Genomic DNA, 25,094 nt, shown 5'->3' with positions numbered 1-25,094 from the left:
TTCATCAATACTTTTTTGAATGAGGAAAGACAGAGGAAGCCATTGAGTATTGAGTTGTTAACATGACATGATTTCCCTCCTTACACCCAGATGTAGTTCTGTCAGATCTTCAAACTTGCACAATCATGACCACCTCTACCAAGGATAAAAGTAATAGTTATCCAATAATGAATAAACCCTGAAAAGATAGGATAGTTACTTTAAAAATATTAGAGGTCTTGGGAAAATTATTGCCTAACATGTATTTAATCTTTTTTTTCAATGTTGGTACCTAATACCAGCCACTGTAGCTGGTAGCATGAGTTGGTCAACTTTTAAAGGTGATTTTAAAACTACGACTATATAGTCCTGAGCTTTCCCTAAGACAGCATCCCCAAAGGACAAGTTAAATCTGGTTTAGATGAAGGAAGGAAACGTTTTCAGATATAAATGAAGCTCATAAATTTTGGAATTATTCAAAGCAAAAAATAAGCATGATGATTCCTAATAGTGGGCAGTGCCACACTGGCTGGTACTGCTGAAGAGGAATTACTCGCATGGGAGAGAACCAGGAGGAACTTAGTTCTGAGCACAGACCTTGTCAAGTAGGACAGGATCACATGCTGGTGATCTGTTAATCTTTGAATTGCTTTTTGCACAAGCATGTTCCTTCCTAAGCTGAGATCCCCATTTCTCCCAAAAGGAGAGAGGACAGTAGTATATTTTGGACCTGCCATGTTGAAATTGAAGAGTGAGAAGTTGTTTACTGGGTGGCTGGAACTGCAAGGAGGCCAAAGCTGGGAAACCAGAACTGGAAAGCGTCAGGGTGCTGGGAGAAGTTAAAGCTGCATGAGGAGATGGATTATCCAGGCAAAAGACACAGACAAATGCCAAAGGGGATACGCTGGGAGCAGAGGCAGAGAAGGCAGAAAAAGAGACTGAGGAGGAATACCAAGCAAAGACTCAGTCATAAAATTGCTGTAAGTTTAGTGGTGTTTGGGGGTACAGGTGTAATAACACATACTAATGTTTACTAAGCGTGTATTAGGAAATAGGCAATTTATCAAAACCATTTTATGAGTGAGGAAACAGAGTTCACATCAGTAGACCTAGGACTCATAGCGATTTTACCTTGATAATAACCATTTGCCCACCGTAAGCTTTTGAAAGTTATTAGATAAATGATCAAACAAAGAGAGCTGGAAGTGACCACAGATTACCAGAAACACAATTCCATCAAGGATCCATAAGAATTTAGCATACTTACCCAGAGACTTTAGACGTGAGCAGCAGATGTGGAAAAAATCTAGTTTATGTGACTGTGGGGAAAATCTGTACTTGGAATGCTGTATCCTTTTCCGGACACCTTATTGGCAGAGAGATCCATTAACTTGGAAGGGACCTGAAATTCACTTGTGGATGAAAAAGCAAAAGAAATGCTTAAGGCAGTAAAAGCATACAGAAAGTGAAGAAGGTGATACATGTGAATGTGCTGATATAGCAGAAGGGCAAAAAGATCTGAGTAAGCATAAAACCCACTCCAGACTTGGGGAAGAGAAACATTAAGCCTTGAAATTGATCCATAATTCCCATTTTTTTTTTGGTTCCAGGTAGGGTGTTTTCCACTTTCTTCCTAAAACAGGAAAACGGGTTGGTTTTAAATTTTATGCCTTTAATTTTCTTTAATCCTTGTTTGATGGAGATAAAAATATAAAATCATTGAACTGAAATTCAGGGACCCTGAGGAAACGAAAATGGAATAAAACTGGGCAAGTTCATTAGCCTGTCTGGGGATCATCAACAGATCATGTGGGAACAAACATTTCAGTAAATCATTGCTGATCTAGAATAATCAATGGGATATCTGTGTTATCTAGGGGAAAATTTGAATCCAAAAGCTATTATTAGAAGAAAGCTTTCTTTCCCTCTGGATTGCATTATCAAATTATGACCTAATATTCTTGAGACCAGTTTAATGATTCGCTATTATGTTTTTATAGGTATTATATGGTTTAAAATGTGTAAATTTGGCTTCTAAAGGACCTGCTGGTGTGTGAACAGCGTTTCACTTGCCCAAACATTTTTATTTACATTCATTTACTTATTAAACACCTTCTTCATTCCCAAAGTAAAGGTAAAGCCCAGCCTAGCTCAAAACTTTGATATTGTGAATGAGTGACATCCACATGAATGAGGTTGCACATAATAAACTCCCAGTGGGAATCCTGAAACGTGTCCTTTGTCAAGGCCATGAGAATCCCCTTGCTCTCTAAGATTTGAAAACTTACCTAAGCAGCAATTCTGGATAGGCCATAGCACAAATGAAGCAATCTAACCTTTCTCCAACTAAAATCTTGGATTCTAAGATAACGAGACAGAGGGGAAAAGACTTTTCTCCTGCTCTGAAAGGGTGCTTCTGATGCTTCTGTACTTATTAATACTTATGTCAGAAAAGCTGGTGCCTGTTCCATGTCTCCTCTTGAACTCTCTATCAAGAGAAAAAAGCTCCGTTAAAGTTTAATCAACGGAAGCAGGTGTTACAGAGAAGAGTAGGTCCGTTGAAAGCTGCCAGCCAATCCAACTCCCATCTCTTTTCCAGGCACACAATAAAGTTAGTCCACAGGGCACATGAAAATCTTTCCAGGCCACAGTAACATTAGAGTGTGTGTGTCGCTGGATGCAGCACGGAAATATTCCCTTTTGGCTCAGTTACGAGCCAGCCTCACAGCCCCACTCCCCAAAGCTGCCTCCTGCTGGTTTGAAAATCTTGGTCTTTTCTGGCCGGACAGTAGGACTGCTCTCCAGTTATATTGCTGTTTAGTGTCTGGTAGTTGCAGAGGTGGTTCATGCTGCACTATGTTCCAGGAAAGACCAATCTGTGAACCAGATTAAGGCCAAATCTAGTCTTGGATGTCGGGCAATGGGGTGGGAGTGGAGAGGGGTGGCAGCGGCACTGCCTGGGAGGACAGCTGGAACTTGCCGGAATTATACAGTAGAAGAATGACCCCATGTGTGTATTTTTAAGCTTCATTGCTCCCCTTGAAATGGAGTAGGGAGAGTAATTGAGTGTTGGTGCAGGGAAATGTTTCACGTCGGTGGCACATAATATTTTTGTTTGTTATGTAAATCATAATAAAATTTGGATCATCTCAGAGTTATCAGCTGAAGGTGCTAGTAAGATATCTTCTTCAACAATAAAATCTCATAATTTTCAAAGCACTCTCCCCTTTCCTGCTCATATTTCATTAGGGAAGGGTTTTATACCGTTAGGCATATAAGTACCATGCCACATATTTTCTTTGATTTTTAATTTCTTATTTGTCTCTGTCTTTTAACAAGTATTCTCTGAAGTACTGTTGGCCCAACTGTATATACATGAACAGTTCTGAACTTGAGAATTCAGTAATTGTTATTTGTCTTTGGAAAATATTTTTGTGAATATTGATGGCTTTTTGTTTCGAGGTTTTACCTTCATCATATATTTTATTTCAGTAACAATATGCCATCGTTTATATTTTAGTAGCTAGGAATCTGAGAGGATATTTAAGATTTGTCACCTAAACTCCTAAAAGTGGGCAGTAAAATAGGAAATATTAAACAAAGTAGTGTGGATTGGAGACTTTTGTACTGATTAGTATGAACATAGGAGAATTTTGAAAATAGGACTTGAAAAAACTTTCATGTTTCCGTGTCTTTATTATGTGTTCTTTCCAAGCTGTCTAAACTAGTGGTTAAGTTTTTAATTACAGTTGCAAAATGAAAATTCCTAAAATTTCCTGAGTAATCATTTATAATATTTAGCAGATATGACCTAGTTTAACTTTCAGAAGTCTAGCTTCAAACTCCTTTGCTGTATTTTCTAATTTATAAGTATCATTGAGAGACTCTGCTGTGAAAAATAAAACTTGTAGAGATGTGATGACTTTTATGCTAAATTTGCTGTCATTGATTTCCAGGTTTTAGAATTTCTCTTGTGGTCATAGCGATCTAAGCTGATGTTTTGCCTTTTTTTTTTTTTTTTTTTGAGAGGAACAGTGAAGTGATGCCAAAGTGAATACATCTCATTTTAATTCTTGCCTTTCTCTTTTCAAGTGTTATCCTCTCACAAGCTGCGGAGAGCATCGGTTCTCACTAAGGAGTTACCATGCTGCTATGCAGTACATTCCTAATACTCCTTAAAAGTGAGAGAAAACAAACAGATCAAGTGTCACGTCGCATGTAAAAGTTTTTCTAAAAAGCCAGGAATAAGAGTTTATCGCATTGTTGTTTATCTTCTCTCTTTCTCGGGGCGATGCTAACAGTCCAATAGAAGTTTCCCATTGAAAGACAAATGCTAACATAATAAAGCACATCAGAGACATTTTAATATAGTTTATATTAAAACCATAGTGAAAAAGAAGAGAAGTTGTTTGCACTTGTTGGGACAGTCTGGGGAAGGGAAATGCAGAGCTCACCCCAATTGATGTGAGAAGGCTCTGGGGTTTCGGTTGCTCAAAGTCACTGCACCAGCCGTGATGTGTCCTTGGTGCTGTTACAAAAGCCAATGCTGTCAGCTTTAACAGAGGGATGGAAAGATTCTACAGACCTAAATCCATTATGCTGTCCCACTTACTATCATTTCCTCCTCACAACTGTGTGTGTGGGACACCTACTTTGTTCCAGAGATTGTGCCAGAGATTGAGGATTCAAAAAATTAAAGTTGCTTCTCTTAAAGTCAGTTCCTAGCCGAACAAGCAGGGGCGACTGCCCCAAAATCTGTGCCAAAGTCTGGAGGGCTGTGATGGGTGAGCCAAGGGGAGTGGGCTGTGTAGTGTGGAGGAGGAGGGGTAAGCGCTTAAGAGAGATCGGGAAGCAGATATCGGCCACTCTAGTGAAATCCAGAGTCATCTAACACCTGTATTCTAAGATGCAGTAAACAGTATGTTCTGCAGAGGATATAAAAAGGGGACACAGTGTGTCCCATCAGATCGAGGAGCCTGCAGACTTCAGGAGAATGGTAGGTGTGTGGGTGATAGCGGAGCCTGTGACAGGGCTATTTGGGGATCAATGGTGATATGTATACTTCGTGCTGGAGGGACCTGATGAAAAGTGACATTTGGGTTGACCTTAGGTGGTGCGGATTGGCCAGGTGGAGCTGAAAGGAGGAACAGTGCAGTGTCTGATGGCTTCAGGCACAGAGGCGCGGAGATGGGAGGTCGTAGGACATGCTGGTGTAATGGTGAGTGTTCAGGCTGGGCTGTAGTGCCCGTTATATACAGGCAAAGAAGGGAAGTGAAAGAGAAATGGCTGGGTGTGGTCCCAATCCTGAGGGCTTTGGAGAGTACAGCCAACAGTCCATGCTTTTAATTCTGTAAGGTTGGGGAATCATCGGAGGTTTGTGATGAGAAAGGTGGTTTGAAGAGAATTATTTTTAACAGCTAACTTCTGCTGTGTGAGAAAGTAGTACACTTTCCGTCACTAAAAATGTGGCAGTCTTGATGACAGTTTGGGAGGCGTGTTCTACAGAGAAAGCATCCTGGGAGTGGGACGTTTTAGAATCTGTGGTCACCTACATGGCTCGGACTGTGGTGTCATCTCCACTGCAACTGGGCTCTGTAGGATGTGCCCGGCCCAGTGGGGACCCTCAGGGAACCTTGATGCAGGACAGGAAGGAAGGCTAGAAGTCTGTTCCATTCCAGGTCTGAAGTTCTTTGATAGAATTCTAGGAGTTCTTCTGAAATAAGATTTCGTATCATCTGTTGAATGAAGATCTATTTCTGTAGCAGAATGATAAAAGGATTTTTACTCTAATAAAATATATAGGAGTTTTAAAGAAGGAGAACTTGATTCAGTTGTGTCTTCTTTCACAGACCTTGCATTCTTTGTTACTATTTTCTCCTCTGTCTCTTATGATAACTGAAAGAAAGTAATGCTGAACAGAAATTTGGTGTCATCTTATTGGTTAGCATTCATGTGTTAAATATTCCTGAAACTGTATTCTAAAATTTTACCAAAGCAGATGTACACATTCTTTGAATGCAATTCCAGGTAGGTTCACAGGCTCCACAGGGGTAATCCATCCACCTCGCCTCCCTAATAAGAAACTCTGACTTTAGAATGGAGCCATGGTTTACGGAAATCCCACTTCCGTAGATTTGAAGTTGGCACAAAAACAGATGCATGTATGTATTTAAAACAGTGGTTTTTGGGGAGGAACATGCAAACAAATGCCTTTAGAGGTAAAAGTTGTGTAGAAGCCAAGGAAATACTAAAGAGATTTTTAAGTGCTGTTGAATCCACTCATATTTCTCAAAGGTCTGATAAACATTACAGCACATTTATCAAGGAACATCACAAGGTGCCAAGATACTTCCAGTAATGTACCGGAGTAAACATGACCGTGTGGTGAAAATGCATTGGCAGAGCCGGTGGGTGGGGAGAGAGAGAGGGACAGAGACAGAGACAGAAATGGGGGTAGGGTGGGGAGAGAGAGGGAAGAGGAAAGAAAAAGAAAATAAAGAGAAAACTATTACGGTTCTACTGTAGTTGTAAAATGGACTTGTGTTGAACAGTAAGAAGTCAGTCTTTTCAAAACAACGTCTGCGAAGATCTAAGGAATATGATTTTTAACCTACGTAAGGCACGGAGCCCGCCCGCTAAAAGTTGGTGCTTTTGTGGAGAAGGGGGCAGCCCCTATGCTGAGTGCGGGGTTCTCCACCGCCTCAGCCTCAGGCGTGCTTGCCCATCAGGGGAAGATGAGGCCTTGGTGGGGCAGGTGTTCTCTCAGTCTTGGCCTGAGGGAAAACAGAATGAACTCCAAATGATTTAAATGAACTTGGATGAAGAAGCTACTTGCAGTAGACAGAGTCAAGGGTTAGGCGCCGAGGCACGGAAACTGGCAACAGCTGGAAGCCGTGACCGCCCAGGGGCCGAAGGGGCAAGGGGAGCCCCGTGAGAAGGGGACCACGACAGAGGCTGCTCATGCAGTCCTGGCCGTGGAGCTAGGCAGCGACTGCCGCAGGTGCTGGTTCAGCTTCCCGGGCGCGAAGCCGTGGGGAGGAGAGACAGCGCGCAGGCCCGGGGCAGGGCACGTGGAGCATATCCACGTCCCGTTTCCAGCTCTTTGACTTCTCTCCTGAGAAGACGAATTGTTATTGCCTTGCTGGTGAAACTCTTTGTCTGGAGGACGCTGTCCTTTGAGGTTATTATGTACTTATATTAATGGGTGGTTTAATCACCCCTGAGAATGATGTGTCCTTGCTCGGTGGAGGACATGGGAGAACTCTTTCAAGAAAGGGCACTATACTCCCACTACCAGGATTGCTCGTTTCCATTTATTTTGGAAACAACTGCTGAAGAAAAAGAGAGATGTGGCCATAATTGTTTGAAGGAATTCCATGTGTCGCTAGTGGTGGCCATAAACATATGGGCTTCACCCGACCCTCGGGACGCTGTTCCAGCTGCGTCTTTCAACTGCAGTCAACCCTGTCATCATATTCCTGCTCCGGTTTCACGGGGGAAGTCTGTGTTCAGAGCCAAAGTACGCTGATAAAATATTAAGGGTAATGGCACAACAACAGAAAAGAGGTAGAGTTCAGAAAATGCCTGGCAAGAAGCCTGTCTCAGAATTGTAAAGGAGAAAGAAGGAACTTTTCGAATTGAGAAAGCACTTTGTTGTTATCATTAACATTTTTAAAGGTCTCAGTTTTTAAGAGAATTCTTTCGAAACGTTGTGCTTGGAAAACAGGGAGCTCTGACTTAAAGACATTTTGTTTTAAAGTATAAGGATCTCATTGGAGCAAATAGATTTCAGATTTTACTGATACAGATAACCTTTTAGGGTATGAGTATTTTTCTACATTATAAATGTATACTTCTTCATGGAAGAAAATACAGAAAAGTTTGAAGCATAAGATGAAATAAAAATTACCGGTGACCCTGTTACTTAGAAGTAATCACTATCAATTTGGTTGTTTTCCTTTTTATTCCACTGAATATATGTATATCTTTAAAAATGAAATCATGGTATTATGAGTCTTTGTTAATATTTCTGTTGCAGGAAGGGGGGACCCCTTCCAGGGCCCAAGAGTGGGCTCTTGTCTAACACTCGGAAATGAATGGTCCGAGGAGACACACGTGCTGACAAAGCAAGAGACTTGATTGGGAAGGGGCGCCCGGGTGGAGAGCAGGAGGGTAAGGGAACCCAGGAGGACTGTTCTGTCATGTGGTTCGCAGTCTCGGGTTTTATGGTGATGGGATTGGTTTCCAGGTTGTCTCTGGCCAATCATTCTGACTCAGGGTCCCTCCTGGTGGTGCACACATCACTCAGCCAAGATGGATTGTAGTGAGAAGGATTCTGGGAGGTTGGTAGGACATATGGACTGGAGTCTCCTATCTCCTTTTGACCTTTCCTGAATTCTTCCAGTTGGTGGTAGCTTGTTAGTTCCACGTTCCTTACCAGGCCATCCTGTTTAAGATAACTCATGCAAGTGGTTACTGTGGTGCCTGGCCAGGGTGGGTGGTTTCAATCAGTGTTTCCCCTAGCATTTCCAAATTGCTCTCCAGGCATTTTGCATCAATTTTTATTTCCATCAAGAATATGTTAGTTTGTCTAACTCAATCCTTATTAGACTTATAATTTCAAAAATCTTTCCCAATGTTATAAATAAAATATGATTTAGTAAGGTTGCATTTTATTCATGTTTATACATTTATTGGCCATTTTTCTATTAAATTATTTATCCATGTCTTTTGCCCATTTTCCTGTGGGACAGTTAGTGTTTTCTTTGTTTGTTTATTCCCCCTTGCTCTAGAGGACCTCTTTGTATGGTAACAAATTAAGAAGATCAAATTTCTTGTTAGAAAAAATAGGGCAGATTGGTCACCCTTATTAGGTGATGTTTATTTTCTGTGATTTTTGGTGAGAAGGCCCTACATTCTTGCTCTCAAAAGGCAAGCCAGTTTTAAAATACTGAACTTTCAACTTTTTCATTAATTAAGATATTTAAGCAGGAGTATTACCTTTGGATAAATGTTTAGTGAATTCTGATTTAGAAATTGTTGGGCCTCAAGGTAAGTTTAGATATTTTTATTAAGAATAATAAAGGACCATTTTAAAGTTATTTGATAATTGAAATTATATTTCCCCCTGGAAGATATAAATCTCTTAGGACTGAGAGATTTAAGACCCTTGGTTCCTACTTACTTGAGAAACAGTTACCAAAAAAGTATGAGAAAAACAAGCACCATTCAGAATGATCCTGAGTTGGAGACAGGGGTATGACTGTTGTTTCAATGTGTGCACATAAATAACTATCAACAATCAGCTGTTCAGCTAGTCTGTAGAAAGTGGGAAGAAGAAGGGATTGGTAGATAGGCATTTTCCAGATAATTTTCTTTCAAGCTTATTTACCAAATATTAGGTACTTTCAGTTTTTGTGAGAATTACTTTCTCGAGATCATGAACAAGATTGAAACAGTCTTTAACCCCCAGAGTTGTATGAACCCTTAATTAACTGCTCTTCAGTGCATTCTGTAAAACTTCCTCACTAGATCTTACAACACACATGAGAAAGGTGGCGAATTTTAATGCCACCCTCAAGCTGGTAAGTTATTTTTAGGACTGAACTCCTAAGAGTTTTGCTGTTTCTTATGTAAACCCTTAATTGTGCCTCAAATATCTTCATAAGGCAGTTTCTGTTTTTTAAATTTATCCTCTCAGTAGGCCAGAAGTAAAACAAAGAGACCATGTATGTGGTGTGACAGGGTCACATCTCCGTTTACGGGACTTCCCTCGTGTACTGTGTGTGAACTCCTCAATGCATGGTTACTTTTCTGTGACTGCAGCTAGCAGCTATGCGTTAAGACTGCACGAATGGTCCCAGCTGTTGTAAGATGGAACAGTCTGCCCTGGCCACACATTACAGAGTTTTGGGTTTTAGACCACAGACAATACCGCTGGGACCTGCCATGTACACTGTGAACATCAGTATTCCTTGGAGAAAGAATGAAGATTAGTCACTTCTGGCTCTGAGAAATTCTCGCATAACTTGCTTTTATCTCAGTGCAGTTTCCTCGGGATGCTTTATCCTAGCACAAGCCTCCGTCCCCACTTCAATGCTCCCTCTTCTATCAAATGGACCACTGAGTATCGGACTGGAACTCGAGTTGCACTCCAGAGGGCCGGTATTCAGTCCAGCTCTCTTTTACATGCCCCTTCCTCATCCCGGGTCCTTGCATTATTGCTTTTGTCATGCCCTGCGGCTTGGGCTTTGTTCCTGCTGTCACAAGAGTTGTCCATACAAATGTGAACGTTCTCTCTCGGAGTAACCTAGAACTGCTCATGCTTGCTGTAGACCTGTTGTGTACCAACACTTCAGACGATTCCAGATCTCTTCCTGGCACTTAGTTTCCTTTCCTCTCTCGTCTCAGAATTCTCTTACTTCCTTCTGAAGTATAGAGCTCGGATGCCAAAGGCTTCAGGAAACTAATTGAGTTAGGCTTTGTGTTTTTAACTTTCTTTTTTACCCTCCATATTCCAAAGCGAGATCTCTCTTGTGCTTTGGATTTTTTTCTCCCTCGCTCTACCTGAACAGCAACTCTGCAGTTACGCGTGAGGTTCAGGTTACACTGCGTAAGATAAGGGGGTTGATAAAACAAGGTCAGTAACCCTTTCCCAGTTCTCAACACTCCTCAAATACATCTGTCCTTGATTTTCTCATCTCTTATGCTTCGAGCTTGCTTTATACTTTGTTTGCATTTCATTGTTTTTCTCTGAGATTATTTCTGCGTTTTTACTGAGCTCCTAAAACTCTGTTTCTGATTAAATTAATAGCTTTGATAAAGCACATAGAAATCTTAACAGAAGAGAAAGAGGTGCCTGGTATACTTCCTTCCTCTCTTATGCCTTATTTCCTCCTAAAGTTGAAACATCAGTAGAGAACAATTATAACAGCATTATTGTTGTATTTTGAATTCTTTTATTGCTGCTTTTGTTGGAAATGCTGGTATTTCATCAGCAAAAGCTCTTGTATATCTTCTAGCTAGCTTTGGATTTTCTCAAGCTGATAGCTCTGTCCTACCAACTTGATAAAGAGTCCATATGGTCCATCTTGGTATGTGAACACACCCTTTCCTTATGTTCAGCAAGAACTTGCTTCAAGTGCTCATTACCACAGTGGTGAGGGCACTTCATTCCAATCATTGCCGAATAGTTGAAGTGAAAAGTGTCTTGAGGAACTTGCCATACGTTCTTGTCTTTTGATTTGCTTGTGTCATTCATGCCACTGTAAAGTCAAGAATACCCTTTCTCTGTTGAGTATTGTTTCATTCTTCCAAATGGAATTTTGATAGGAAGTTATCTACGGGCATCATGGTATATAAACTGATGGTGGGTACCAGTGGAAATATTTTTTTCTTGTGAAAACTAGGTTTTTTAAATTTAAAATACATTAGCTTTTTCATGTCTCACTGCCCATCCCTCTTCTCTTCTAGTTGAGTAGTAAAGAGATTATTTTTTTGTTTTAAAATAAGGTAAATAAGGTTGAGCGTATGCCATATCCTAAAGCAGCATAGTTGGTTTAGGGAATGCCTACAACAGGTGAATTTGTTCCTCTTGATCCCAGTTATAATATTTGAATGTTATGGCTGTTCACCGACATTTTGCCTTAAGTACTTAGAGCTTGGGCTTTTCCACCCCCTGTCCAAATATACTCCTTGATCTTTTATTTTTATTCTAACTCAGTTTATTGGAATTCTTGTTGTCAAAGGAGCATTCCTTGAAATAATCTGGAGTCTGTATTACTGGCTACAAAATAAGCTTAAAGTGCAATTGATTTCCTGTTACTCTGTTTCGTTCTTTTAAAGTCATTTACAGTCAGGTTTAATGAGTCAGTTCAGGTTTTCCCTATCTCTTGATACAACATATATCTTTACTTCAAAAAAAGTGATACTGGTATGTTATTTGACCCGTATCACATTTTTGTCTAAAAAGGAAAGTCTATTTCTCAAGAAGTTAGAGGGAAACTATTTAATTTCACAGAAAAATGAGGGCCGTGGCCAGTTGACTGTAAGTTTAGTTCACTTTCGCCGATCAGCAAAGCGACTTTCCAGCCTAAAGGAAAAGTGATCAAAATAGCAGACGTATTGGATGGTGTCTGACTTTGAATGGTGACATGGCTCAGTAGGGTTTGAGGTAGAATCCCATCTCCCTCTGGGGTCGTCACTGCCTTTGTTTTATGGCTACAAGCAGCTTCTGCAGGAGGTGGCGGTGGGGTGAGCACTGAATTTCACCTGCTTTGATACACAATTCCACATTCCTAGGGTGTCCCGAACAAAAGGAAAGCCTGAGCTGCCATCTGTGAAGCTCATCTCCCTCCACGTAGAAGCAGGTTGCAATTTCAGACACATTTGTGTTGCTCCTTGCATCTTCAGCTTCTTGGAAGCATTTTAGACGGTGGTGTCTTTGGTGTGAGCCACTTCATGAGACACCAAAAAAACTGGAAAATACACCTGTTTATGAGGTTAGTTTTAGTTAAGAACCCGATAGTACTCCTGCTTTACACCAAAGAAATTCAGATTTATAAGACAGTGTAAAAATGATCTGACCAAACTCCCTCTTTTTTTTTTTGGAAGAAGGTATACTCCAGAGATTCAGTGATCTTTCCAAGGTAACAAAGCTTGTTTATGCTGAATCGGGATTCACAACTTAGTATCATGACAGTAGAATCCGCGTATTCTCCCCACAACATGAAGGTAATCTGTAGCCTAGGTAGAAGGTACTGAAACTTAATCCCTTCTCTGTGGTATCTGCTCTCTTTCCCTAGCGTCTCCCTATGTGATCCGAGTCAGCCAGTGCCCTTGAGATGTGTGGGGATTTTTCTGAGATGATGTATACTGGCTGTTCGACAGAATTCCTACTCTAGAGCCAAAGTCTTCCTTCCATAAAACATTTGGCCATACTACTTTGGAACTACTTGCCGGCGGAGGATATAGTCCCAGTGGTTGGAGGGAATTACAGAGGAAGTTGAAATTCTCTGCCTGTCAACACTGACCACTCCTAACAGTGTTGACAGACCTGGCCCCAGCCAGTGTCCTTGGTTAGACAGGTTTAAAGGCTAAGACTCTTTAGGAAGAACATGAAATAAAAGTGAAAAGAGTTCCAAGCCAGGAGAAAGTGAATTCTGTCCAGTGGTCTCTTCTTATGGATTTAAGGCCAGTTTGACACTTTTGTTTACATGCATAAATGTACCAAAAGCCATCCTGATTTTAGGCCGTGATATGGAACTTTTCCCCATAAACAAAAAAAGCAATTTTAATATGATGTCTTTGATTTTGGGGTGTTGAGGGTGGGAGGAGTGAGTTTAGTCAAACAAGGGATTTTCTATTATTTTCTCTCTCCAAGAGAACATGCTGAGAATGAAAGCATTGCTTTGAATTTTTCTGAGGCAGGAAAGTAGTTACAAATGGATCATTGGTGAGACATTGATGGCTTAAATTCATCACGTGTCAGTAGTATCTTACTTTCTGTAGCATAATAAATACAATGAAATGCCTAACATGAGTATTCTCTATAGATTTTTGCTGTGGGATAGGAATGAAACGGAAAGGATGTTTAATCTTGAGGAGAGAAGGCAAAGACAATAAAATATTCACTAATGCTTCCAGGAATGGGAATGTTTCCAAGGATAGAAAACCAGAAGAGGAGAAACCAGAGTTTGAAGAGATAATCTTTTAAAACCATAATTTAAGCTCGTATAAACATCCCAACTCTTTGAAATATTTATCTTTCTGAAAATACGGTTTTTAGCATGTTCTTATGAAAACATTTGTTGCTTTACCACGTCCTTATGAATTTCCATATGGAGTCATGAAAAAACCTCTTTGCGCCCAAAGGTTTAGCTCTTTTGCAGGGTACACATATAAAATACCCATATCATGCCCATGTCCGTACAGCTTCATATTACTTATTGAAGGTTGGATCACTGTCTGGTCTTCATAGGATGACACCAGAGAGATAAGAGCAGATTGATGGGACAGGAATCTAAAAACCCAAAATCTGGATGAATATCTGACAGTTCTCTGTATTTTTATAGAGGTACTGAAATCAGAATATTTGAAATTAAAACTATTGGGAATATTTTGGGAAGTGCAGGACATAACGGTCACCTTGGTTGTGAGGTTTAGACTCTTTCCACAGATTTGGATCTCCTCTCTCTGTATTTTGCCATCTCCAAAAATAGGGGCACCATCAATCTATTCCACAACAGTTTACTGAGTATCTACTACTTATTTTGAACTGTGGAAGTTACAAAACCAGTTAAGACAATTCCTGTATTCAGAGAGCTTGAGGGTTGATTCAACAGCAATCAATATTATTTTTAGAGCAATGTCTTAAAACTTTCATGCCCAAATCAGAGTTGTCCTTCAAAGCAATTAGTTTTGTGGAGGAGGAGACTGCATACTTAGTTCCTGTTTCTCCACCATCTTCCAACAGTTCTTTTCCTGGTTTTTATGTTTGTTAATATAGTTCATACTTTGATTTTTCATCTCTCCATCAAGTATTTCCAGAATGGGTCTGAATGAAACCTTAGTCCCTTGTGGTGCTACATGGACAAGCTTGAAGGGTAAACTGTAGCACTTACTGAAAGCAGAGAATAGTATTTCAGGATTTGAGATGAGTGCATTAAGTTCAACCTGGAAGAGCCCACTCACATCCTGTAGATACCTTTTAAGCAAGAGCAAAGAGGGAATGAAAACTCCAATACTACAGGCTACTTCAGCAATCTAAACCGGAATTTTGTCATCTTTTGCTCTGTACTTACGAGACTTGATTATTTAAAGCACCATTTTCCAAGTGAGTGCTGATTTGGGTCCTGGAGACAGTTTGATGCTGTTGGTGGCTAGCTACTGTGTCTCTCTTTTGTGTCCATTGATAGTTTATATTTTTGGCCACTAGATGGTGCTGTTTCACTTTGAAATAAAATGTATACATATATATTTTAATTGAGTCTTTTGCTTTTTATTTTGTTTATTGTTCCTTTGATGCAGAGATGGTGGAAAATCAAATTCCTTCTTAAATTGGATCTGAGGTTTCCTGTCCCTCTACAGATGCCTAGGAATTTTAATGTGATTATCCAGCCTGTAAAGTAATAGGTTTTCAGATTATCTTACCACTCAATACATAGTGTTAATTTATTTTGTGAGAAAATACATTCTTTTCTTATAGAAGCATTTTATGTTATATACACTTGGCTGATACATAAGAGATTCCAATTACATGTTTTATGTGGCTTGATCTGCTGTGTCCTATTCTTGATTTAGGAATCACTTGGGAAAACAACAAAATGCTGATTGCCGGGTCCTGGAGACCCAGGAACCTACATTTTAGTAAGTGCTACAAGCGAGTCTGATGAGCAGACATGTGGGTCTGGATTAGAGCAGCACCGAGCTCTAATCCCCCACTGCAGCAGTGAGCATTTCTAGTAGACATTAATGTCAGAGCCTACAGTAATTCAAACCAAAGTTCAAGAGAGTTGAGACCAAACTTTTGAATGTAGACAGCTCTTTATGTAAATATTGCCTCTAGGAGCCATAATGGATATAATAAGAATTATTAAAGAGAATGTTTGGTTACTTAAGTTTGCTAAAGTTGGCGAGAGTCTTGCACAGAAAAGGCGGTCCCCGTTAGGACGCCTGAAGGAGCAAGCGGACACCACATCACGCAGCGGTAGCGCGAGGCTCTCCCAGCTTGCGGTGGTTGGACAGCCGTTTTGCCCTACGTTTATTTAGCCCCTCGCCTTGTAGTACCTGATACTTAAATACTTTAGAAAGTTTTAACCAGCATTAAGGTCTTTGATCTTCACAACATCCCTTTGACAGGGCGACTGTCAGAGGAGGGATTAAAGAACAGACTAAGGAAAAGCGCCTGAGCCAGAAGCAGCCCCCAGGAGACACAGTCTGGGGAGAGGGCGGGGGCCGGACCCCGATCAGGCCCTGCTGCTGGGAGGCCTCCCTGGGGGGCCAGACGTTCCCGAGCTCTGAGGCTCCACGCGCACTCTTGTTGACTAGGATTGCTCCATCCTACCCTAAGAACGGGGGGCTTTAGAAAATGGTTTCCTCCCTCTTCCCATCCTTCATTCCTTTCTCTGTCTCTCTCCCTCCCTCTCTCTTTCAGTCACACCTTATGAGTCATGGCCTTGATGACTGTGAGGTGGAGATGGGTAGGTTAAATCACAATATGAGGATGTACGTGTAGTTCGATAAAATCTACCCCAGGTCAGTTTACTTTCTTATCCTAGTTTGTCCTGGTTTAGAAGGACTCAGGCAGAACTGCTTGCTAATTGTGAAAGTTGCTCAGCAAACACTGGCTGACAACGTCGTTGACCTGAGTCTATGAAGTGTGCTCAGCAGAGAAGGCAGCATGTTGTAAGCAGTCAGTAAGCTTGGCGTTATTAACGATGGTGGTGATGATGATTGATGATGCATTCTCTGTTATTCAGCTTTATCACTAAAGCTAATCGCATAGAACGTTCAGCTTACCCCCCAGGATGGTCTTGGTCTCTGTCAGGCTGACCCGTGGGGTAATAAAACACTCAGATTGTTGGGGAGACTTGAAAACCTGATTCAAGAGAGAACCCAAGAGGCGCGTCCCCACACAGGCGTTGGCTCTGATGTCTCCTACTCCTGGAAGATCAGAGCTTGGCCAGCTGCCTCCCGCCCTTTAAGCCTTCCTTTCTCAGTGCGGCCTGACGCCCCTGCCCCGTCCACAGCTGGTCTTCTCCATCCTTCGTCTTGTTCTCCTTTTTGTCATAATATTTACCTTCTAATATACTAGGTCATTTGTTTATTTGATTGATTTTTGCCTCCCTGCACAGCGGACAAGGGTCTTTTTTTGTCACTCACATATCCCCCAGTCCCTGGAATAGTGCCTGGTACATAGTAGAGGTTCAGAAAATATTTGCTGAATGAATGAATGCTTTCCTGTGCAACATTCCCTGGCACTAATAAGCAATAGACGTAGCAGATATTTAGTCAGGTAGTACTAATTCTGAATAAATATTAAATATTCCTGAATGAAGATTAAGTTTTTTTTTTTCTATTAACCTTGACTGGTAAGAATATCTTCTAAATTATCACATGGTTTAAAGTATGAATCCAGAGTTGGAAGACACTGGATTACAATAAACAAGCCCTGAATGGTTTTTTGGGGCAAGTTACTAAACGGCTCTGTGCCTTAGTTTCCTCTGTAAACAACCTCACAAAACTGGGGTGTAGATTAAATGAGTCCATGCATTTCAAGCCTTAGAACAGGACCTGGAATGTAGCAAGAGATGAATTAATAAACTGAATTTATAGACTCTTTACTTGTTTAAAAAATAATTATATGATATTTTGCAATTAAATTTAAATAGGTTAGCCAGTGTTCAGAAGGGAAAAAAGCATCGATAAATGCACAATTTGGGTATTTTCCATATTCCTGTTTTTATTACAGTGACAACACACCTGGAATGAATCAAATATTAAATTTATTATGTAATCTCTTTTCTTATAGTGTAACAACAGTTTTGAAACAGAGCCTGGGAGTTTCATAAGAGCCCTTTGTTTTTGATTTCTTATAGATCCCCATATTAAGGTTTCTGGAAAGAAAGAAGATGTTAAGGAAGCCAAGGAAATGATCATGTCTGTCTTAGACACAAAAGTAAGTGAATGTTAAGGACACTCAGATGTCAGAACCTTGTCTCTGCAAGGGCTACTTCATGCTGTTGTGAAAGAACCATTTGGAGAAGAAAAACCAGGAGAAAGTAATGGTGGGTTTTGAAATAAGCACGTGTGATTCTACAGTGGATTAAAGTTCTGTTTAAAATTTGAATAGGTTCTCTCATGCTGGGTAATTGAATAATATTCTCTCCCCCCTCCATATATATATATTAAAAAATATTGACCTGGATTAGTATAGGGCAAGTAATAAAGATTGCAAGAATTAGCATATTTGCCTTTATGATGTCAGTAGAAAACCAGAATAATCTTCTGTATAGCTCTGTGTGTGTGATGGCATGAAATTTGACAATTTCTCTTGTACATTCTGTCTCTCTACAAGTATATGTAGAGAGAGACAATAGAGAAATTAAAATATGTAAAAATGTATACTCGTTTGTGAGAATTTATTTTAATAAACACGTCAAAATCACTTACTATATGCCAGGCACTTAGCTACACCCTTTACAAATATTAATTGGTTTAACCCTCATAACTATCAGCACAGAGATATTAGGGAATTTGCACAGGATTCAGTAGCTGAAAAGTGGGGAGGTGGGATTCAAATCCAGGCCGTCTGGCTCTTAACCACTATGTTTTGCCACCTGGTATTTCACTGAAATGGTTTCTGATCTCTTCCTCTTTATTTCCTTTCCCGTTCCTTTTTGTTGCTGTTTTTTTAATTTTTAAGAAATATTCACCTGATAATTATTAAATATTTTAGGATATCCAAAAAAGGATATCTTTTTTTCTCTTTTTAGAGGTTTAACTAAAAGAAGAACTAAGTTTAAAAACCAAAGTATTTAATGGATATAAGTTTAAAATTTAAGAATTCAGAAAATGTAAACCTATTGATATTTTTAACATCTTGTTGTATTTGACTTTTTAATTTTACTTTGTAGGGACTGAAGAATTTCAGTATCAATTTTATAAATGAGAAAACATTTCATGTCAGTCTTTATAATTTTACAGCACTACATTTTCCCAAATTAAATACATGGATTCCAGTCTGACTGTAATTATTCATTATGTTTTAGAATTTTACATTTTGCTTTAATGTAACTAACAAATCTTACACTCCATATTGATTTACTTAAGCCATTTTACTGCTAAGGATGTATACTTTGTGGTATCTTCCTCACTCTTATTTCTACCGGCAAGAATAATTTATCTACTTTGTAAAATTTGACATACAGTGATAGAGAAGTTGTGAAAATGTTTGTAAATAGTTTTTTGTTCCGTTTTGAATTTTATTGTTAGTTCCTGTTTTCTATCATTGTTCAACGTTTCTACTAACATACATATATTCACTCTTGTAATTGTTTTCATCTGTTTTTAGTTATTTGAATTCTGTTTCATGAATAATATCTATTAAAGGAAAAACAAGTAATTTTTTTGTAATTATACCTAATTTTACTTAAATACTACTGTCCCAAAAATTATCTTGGTAAAAAGTATATCTTTCTATTTTTTCTGACAAATTTGTCTTTAAATGAAAATTTCTTTTTTATTAGCCAAGGAGAAATAGATAGAAATTGAAAAATTTATAGATTAAGATGATCTTATTAAGAAATCTATAAGATTTTCCACTGGGTCACTTTTTGTTAATCCTGTTCCTTTGGGGGAAAAGTGTTTTTAAAGAGTTGTTCCTTCCTTTTTTCATGCATCAAGAAATAATACATTATTTCCACGTAGAGCAATCGGGTCACCTTGAAGATGGATGTTTCACATACAGAACATTCTCATGTAATCGGCAAAGGTGGCAACAATATTAAGAAGGTGATGGAAGAAACAGGATGCCACATCCACTTTCCAGATTCCAACAGGAATAATCAAGCAGAAAAAAGCAACCAGGTGCTTTGTCTTTTCACATGAACTTTTATGGGACAAATTAAAGCTTGAATTTTCTGTATGCATAACTTTTTTGGGAGATGAGAGCAAAAGCGTAATCATGAAGTTGGCATTTAGTATGGATTGTATGTCCCTCTCCAAGGAGACTGCAGGTGCTCTTCTTTTTTGAGGAGATGAGTTGTAGATGGGCCATAAATCCTTGATCTCTAAACAGTTTGTAGAAGAGAGGGAAGGATATCATGGCAACATAAAACAAAGTCCCTATGAAAGGCTCGGAAGGCATGTGAGTTAGGAAAGGACCTGAAAGCTTGCCTAGTCCAAGCACCTATCGATAGCTGGGATTCTGTCTGCAGCATCGCACAAGTGGTCCTCCAGGCTACACCGGATCACCTTCTGAGAGGCAGTGTATGAGTGTCTGACTTCCTCATATTGACTGAATTATGGCTCTGTTTTATACACATTTTTTTCTACTTCTTGGGTTTGGAAACAAATGGAACTCACCTGTCTACATGAAAACACTGTCAGTGCTTGAAGAACAGATGGTGTTCTTTGTGTTATTTGGAAGTTTTCTCTCCTCTAATCACAATATAGAAACTATGTTGGCCACAAAGATGAATACAATACGGTTTTTTCTCTGTGGGGACTAATGGTGACAGTGGGACACATACATAAAGAACCAGATAGGAAGCCATGGTAAAAAGCAAGAGCAGTAATCAAAATATTTGACAGCTGATACGGCATGAGCGTGGCCCATGAGAGAGCACTGTCCTGGAGCCCCACCCGCTTGCCCTAACGCCAAGAGTAATTCTTTAGTTGATGGATCGTAGGAAAGCCCAGGAGATCCCAGGAGAGGGCTGTTGGAGCAGCAGTTTTTTGCCAACTAGCATGAAAGTAGTTCATTACTTTGAGAACTTAGTGCGGCACTATCATTGCACATTGATATCCATCTCATATTCAGGGAGTTTTTATAAAAAGGGAGAAAGTGCAGTGAACACGAGAAATTGTGAAGAGGGCAGGATAGGCTCACAGGGGCTGGGAGGTTTTAGGTAAGTCCAGGAGGTGACGTTGATCAGTTGACACACATCACCAGAGCTTGTTAAAATCCAGACTCTGATTAAGTAGCTCTGGGTTGGTGCCTGAGGTCCCTCATCTTTAACAAACTCCCAGCTAGGCGATGCTGTTTTATCCCGGATGACACTTTGCGTAGTGAGGGTGTAGATAACTGGGAAAGCAGATGTGGGTTCAAGTACAATAACTCTAACTCTGTGTTTTCGTACTTTTGCAGGTATCTATAGCAGGACAACCGGCAGGAGTAGAATCGGCCCGAGTTAGAATTCGGGTAACTATTTATTACCTTCAGTTCTGTAAATCAGTGTCAGCGATGTCTGCATTATAAGGCAATAAAAATACCATAATTTATCAATTTATAACCAAGTCATATGTTCAACATGTAGGAAATAGTGACAGGAATATTGTATGAATGTATTGGAGGTGTTTCTTAGAGACGTTCTGGATTTTATCTGGCTCGATTTCTCTGGTGATTTTGAAATGATCAAAAAGGCGCCTGAGGAAAAATGCCACAGGCAGCTTAAGTTACAAACTCTCAGGTTTCACAAAAGGCTCCTTTCATTTAAAAAACTTTATATCGTCTACCCAAGCTTGTGGCTGTAATAAAAGCATTATGTTTTAAAATTCCATCTTCAGAAAAGAATGAATGAACTACACACATCTCTAAATGTACAATGACTTAACTATCTGCCCGGGGTTCTGTAATTTCATTTTAGGAGCTGCTTCCTTTGGTGCTGATGTTTGAGCTGCCGATTGCTGGAATTCTTCAACCAGTGCCCGATCCTAATTCCCCCTCTATTCAGCACATATCACAAACGTACAACATTTCAGTGTCATTTAAACAGCGGTCCCGAATGTATGGTGCTACTGTGATAGTACGAGGGTCTCAGAATAACACAAGTGCTGTGAAGGTAAGTGGTTCAGGTAATTCCGAACATTGTAGGTGTACACATCATGCAAGTTTTATTTTTAAAGGATTTTAAAACTAATTTGTTTTCCAGAATTTGTTCTCATAGTACGTTCTGGGTTCTTAGAATGTGTTGAGTTTTTCCATAGCTGGCAGAAGTGCAGTAGAATCTTTCCCTTCAACGTGGACGGTTACTGTACAGGCCTACTTCCTTCCCACCCTTTCCTCCCAGGAAGGAACTGCCATGCTATTGGAGCATCTCGCCGGGAGCTTGGCGTCCGCTATCCCCGTGAGCACGCAACTAGATATCGCAGCTCAGCATCATCTCTTTATGATGGGTCGAAATGGAAGCAACATCAAACATATTATGCAGAGAACGGGTGCTCAGATCCACTTTCCCGATCCCAGTAATCCACAAAAGAAATCCACCGTCTACCTCCAGGGCACCATTGAGTCTGTCTGTCTTGCAAGGCAATATCTCATGGTAGGTTTACTGAAGTTAAGGGTACGATTTTTTTTTTTTTTTTTTTTACCTCTTTGGGTACAGTGTTTGTTGCTGCCCATAATGTACCAATGTGGTATTTATGGAAGCACTTTGAAATCCTGGTCAAATAAGCAACTTACTTGGTAAAAGGAAATAAAAGAATAAGGTACATGGTGCCTCACAGACTTAATTTCATTAGATAGGTGAGTAATTTCCTTTTAGTATTTTTTTTAACTTACACTAAGCAACAGAAGAGGTGACATTGAAATAACTGGCTGTATTTTGTGGAAGGTGGTTATTTTTATTTGACGTGTAGTATTAGTTTGCGTTTGCCAAAAAAGTCTTCTGTTTAAACAGAAAAGTTAAAAATTAACACATTGAAAATTTTACCCTCAAAGATGTAAATTTTGGTAGCATGAAACATTTGAACATTTCATAAATCTCTGATACAATTTTTAAAATGCTGTTTAAGCCATGAATTTGAGTGTCATGCATTGAAGAAAAATAACAGTTATATAATTTACTACTGCTTCCAGTTTATAATTTTCAATATTTCTATCCTTCCTATATTCATTTAAAAACCCAGTGTGTAGGTTGATGTGTAGTAACAAAACGGACTGACATACTGTGGACTCACAAGTATTCTTATTAAAAACACCATCATATTCTCCTGTTAGGGCTAGACCTTTAGTGACATTTCAATCCATAAGCTTCAGGTGTGACATTTGCTATTATTAACTTGCAGAATCTGTTCATGAGAAACTTTCAGAAGATCCAGATTTGTATTGTTGATTCCATTCCTCTGACAGAGGAGAACTTGTTATAATCATTAAGGATTATGATATATAATTTTAAGAAATTAATTTTTAATTTTCTTAAAAGCCAGGCTTACTTAGGCTACTTATAATATATGGCTAGTTAGAGAGCATATTTGTATTCAAAGATTATTATGATTACTCTTCATATTTTCTTTTTTGTGCTTTTCAAGTTCTTTAGATATTATTTTGAGTTAGTAAACTTTTCAAGCGATCAGCACAGTTATGAATTCATATTCATACTTTGATCACACCTGCCAAAAATACAGGTGTGCAGTGAGACATATTATTATTATTAAACAATACTGAAAGACGTGAAGGAGAGATAAATTAAATGGCTTTAACTTACATTTTAAATACCATCACCATTTTTTTATAGCAATGTCCTTACAAACATCACTTATCCAGATGAGAAACGGAACATGGTGATTTCATTTTAATGCTGGTATGTTTGATGGTACCTTCTTCTGATACTTATGTACAAATCCATCAATCTGTACCTCGTAAAAATGTATGGGATCTGGTTCCTATACTAAGTAGATTAGGGGCCAGGAAGACAGCATCAGAGAAAAAAAGTGCTAAACTCTGCCATGCTAAAGAGTGAGATAGTGAAAAGAAGGGGTGATAGTAGCATTTTACTCCAGGAAGGAGGTAAGGTTTGAGCTGTGTCAGAAGAGACGTAGGAATTGGGTTGGCAAAGAAGCCTTTTGATGAGTTAAGAGACCAATGTCAGAACCTGTTTAAAAGATAGTCAAGAGGCTGGTCTAGCCTGGAGGAAGGGGCAGAGGTGTACACATGAACCTGTGATTGCACCAGCAAAGCCGAGCTGAAATGTGGAGATTTTTAAAGGCTGATACATGTTTAGAGTTCATTCAGGAGACAATAAAAAGCCTCCGCTGTAGGTCTTTGAGCCAGGGCACAAGATTAGTATCCTTGATGTGGTTGAGAATGTAGTTTCTGGCGTCACTAACAAAACTGAAGTCAGAGAATGGGGGAATTTTCCAAGGTGGAGAGTAGATAAAGAATTCAGGGCCAAAAACAAACATAAGACACATGTTTTTGTCATCCAACAAATAGTTTCTACCCCTCAACATTATTTACACACCAGCCTTCTAAGCTGTGTGAAGGTATATAATTTAGCTTTAATACTTTGGTTTTTACTCTTTAAATCTATAAAAGATTGTATTATCTGTAGGCATGTTAAATTATTGGATGTTTAAATGAGTAACTTTTTACCTCTCACCCTCTCCACTGTGACATTTCCTAGGGTTGTCTTCCTCTTGTGCTAATGTTTGATATGAAGGAAGAAATGGAAGTTGATCCACAGTTCATTGCTCAGCTGATGGAGCAGCTCGACGTCTTCGTCAGTATTAAACCGAAGCCAAAACAGCCGAGCAAGGTTGGTTCAGAGTCTGGGCCCGAAGAGAGCCGTGTATCACCTCACGTTCTGTCTAGTGTTATTTTCGTATAAATGTGTATTTGCATATGTGTGGAACTAAATATTCTGTATAATATACATCGTTATGTATTATATTTAGTTATTTTATATAAATGTAAATTTGTAACAGCATTCATTATTGATCTTTTTTTTTAATATATGTATTGGTTTTTGGAGTCCATTTGTGACCATTATTTTAATTACATATATGGGAAGGAAAGAGAAAACATTTTCTTATTAATTTGCAATCTGGTAACTTTAAACATTACTAACTTGCCGGAGAGTTGGTAAGGCTAAACGTTGTGTTATGTGCCTATGTGTATGTGTACATATCCAAGGCAATTAAATAAATACTTAGTTTACTTACTAATTGTGAGCCACCGTGCTAGCCCTGGAGATGTAAAGAATAGGCGCCATTGTCTGTCATATATACTTTAAATAATGAAGTATCCCCAGTTCAGCCTTCTTGGAACTTCTCCTCTAAGATGCTGCAAAGTTTAATGCGATAATTCTGGTGTTCTAAGTGCTAGTGAGAGTGTGAGGAAAGAGGAGTGTTCCTACATTAAAGCATGTAAGTTGACACAGACACTTTGAAAAGCAACTTGTGATCATCTGCTCACACTGATAACACGGATACCCTACCCTCAGCGATGCTACTTCTACTTATACATGCTGAAGAAACCTTTGAATCAGCAGCCAAAGGACAAGAATGGTGTTGAATACGAAAAGCAAGTTGTGGACTTCCCTGGGGGCGCAGGGGTTAAGAATCCACCTGCCAGTGCAGGGGACACGGGTTTGAGCCCTGGTCCGGGAAGATCC

At 39.5% G+C, this 25,094-nt stretch overlaps 1 protein-coding gene across 4 annotated transcripts in view; it reads left to right on the top strand.

The window, feature by feature from the left end:
• BICC1 (BicC family RNA binding protein 1) overlaps positions 1-25,094 on the top strand; it is a 301,669-nt gene that overhangs the window by 235,289 nt on the left and 41,286 nt on the right. For all 4 annotated transcript variants that reach the window (XM_082407420.1, XM_082407419.1, XM_082407422.1 and 1 more), the window contains 6 exons: positions 17,577-17,656; positions 19,408-19,566; positions 20,849-20,902; positions 21,348-21,542; positions 21,771-22,022; positions 24,105-24,236. In XM_082407420.1, coding sequence (XP_082263546.1) covers positions 17,577-17,656; positions 19,408-19,566; positions 20,849-20,902; positions 21,348-21,542; positions 21,771-22,022; positions 24,105-24,236 — 872 coding nt within the window. The remainder of the gene's footprint in view (positions 1-17,576; positions 17,657-19,407; positions 19,567-20,848; positions 20,903-21,347; positions 21,543-21,770; positions 22,023-24,104; positions 24,237-25,094) is intronic.

The sequence above is a fragment of the Balaenoptera borealis genome (assembly GCF_965194805.1).
Source record: "Balaenoptera borealis genome assembly, chromosome: 10".
Taxonomy (NCBI): domain Eukaryota; kingdom Metazoa; phylum Chordata; class Mammalia; order Artiodactyla; family Balaenopteridae; genus Balaenoptera; species Balaenoptera borealis.
Note: the sequence above shows the minus strand (reverse complement) of the source record. Positions and strands in the feature narration are given on the sequence as shown.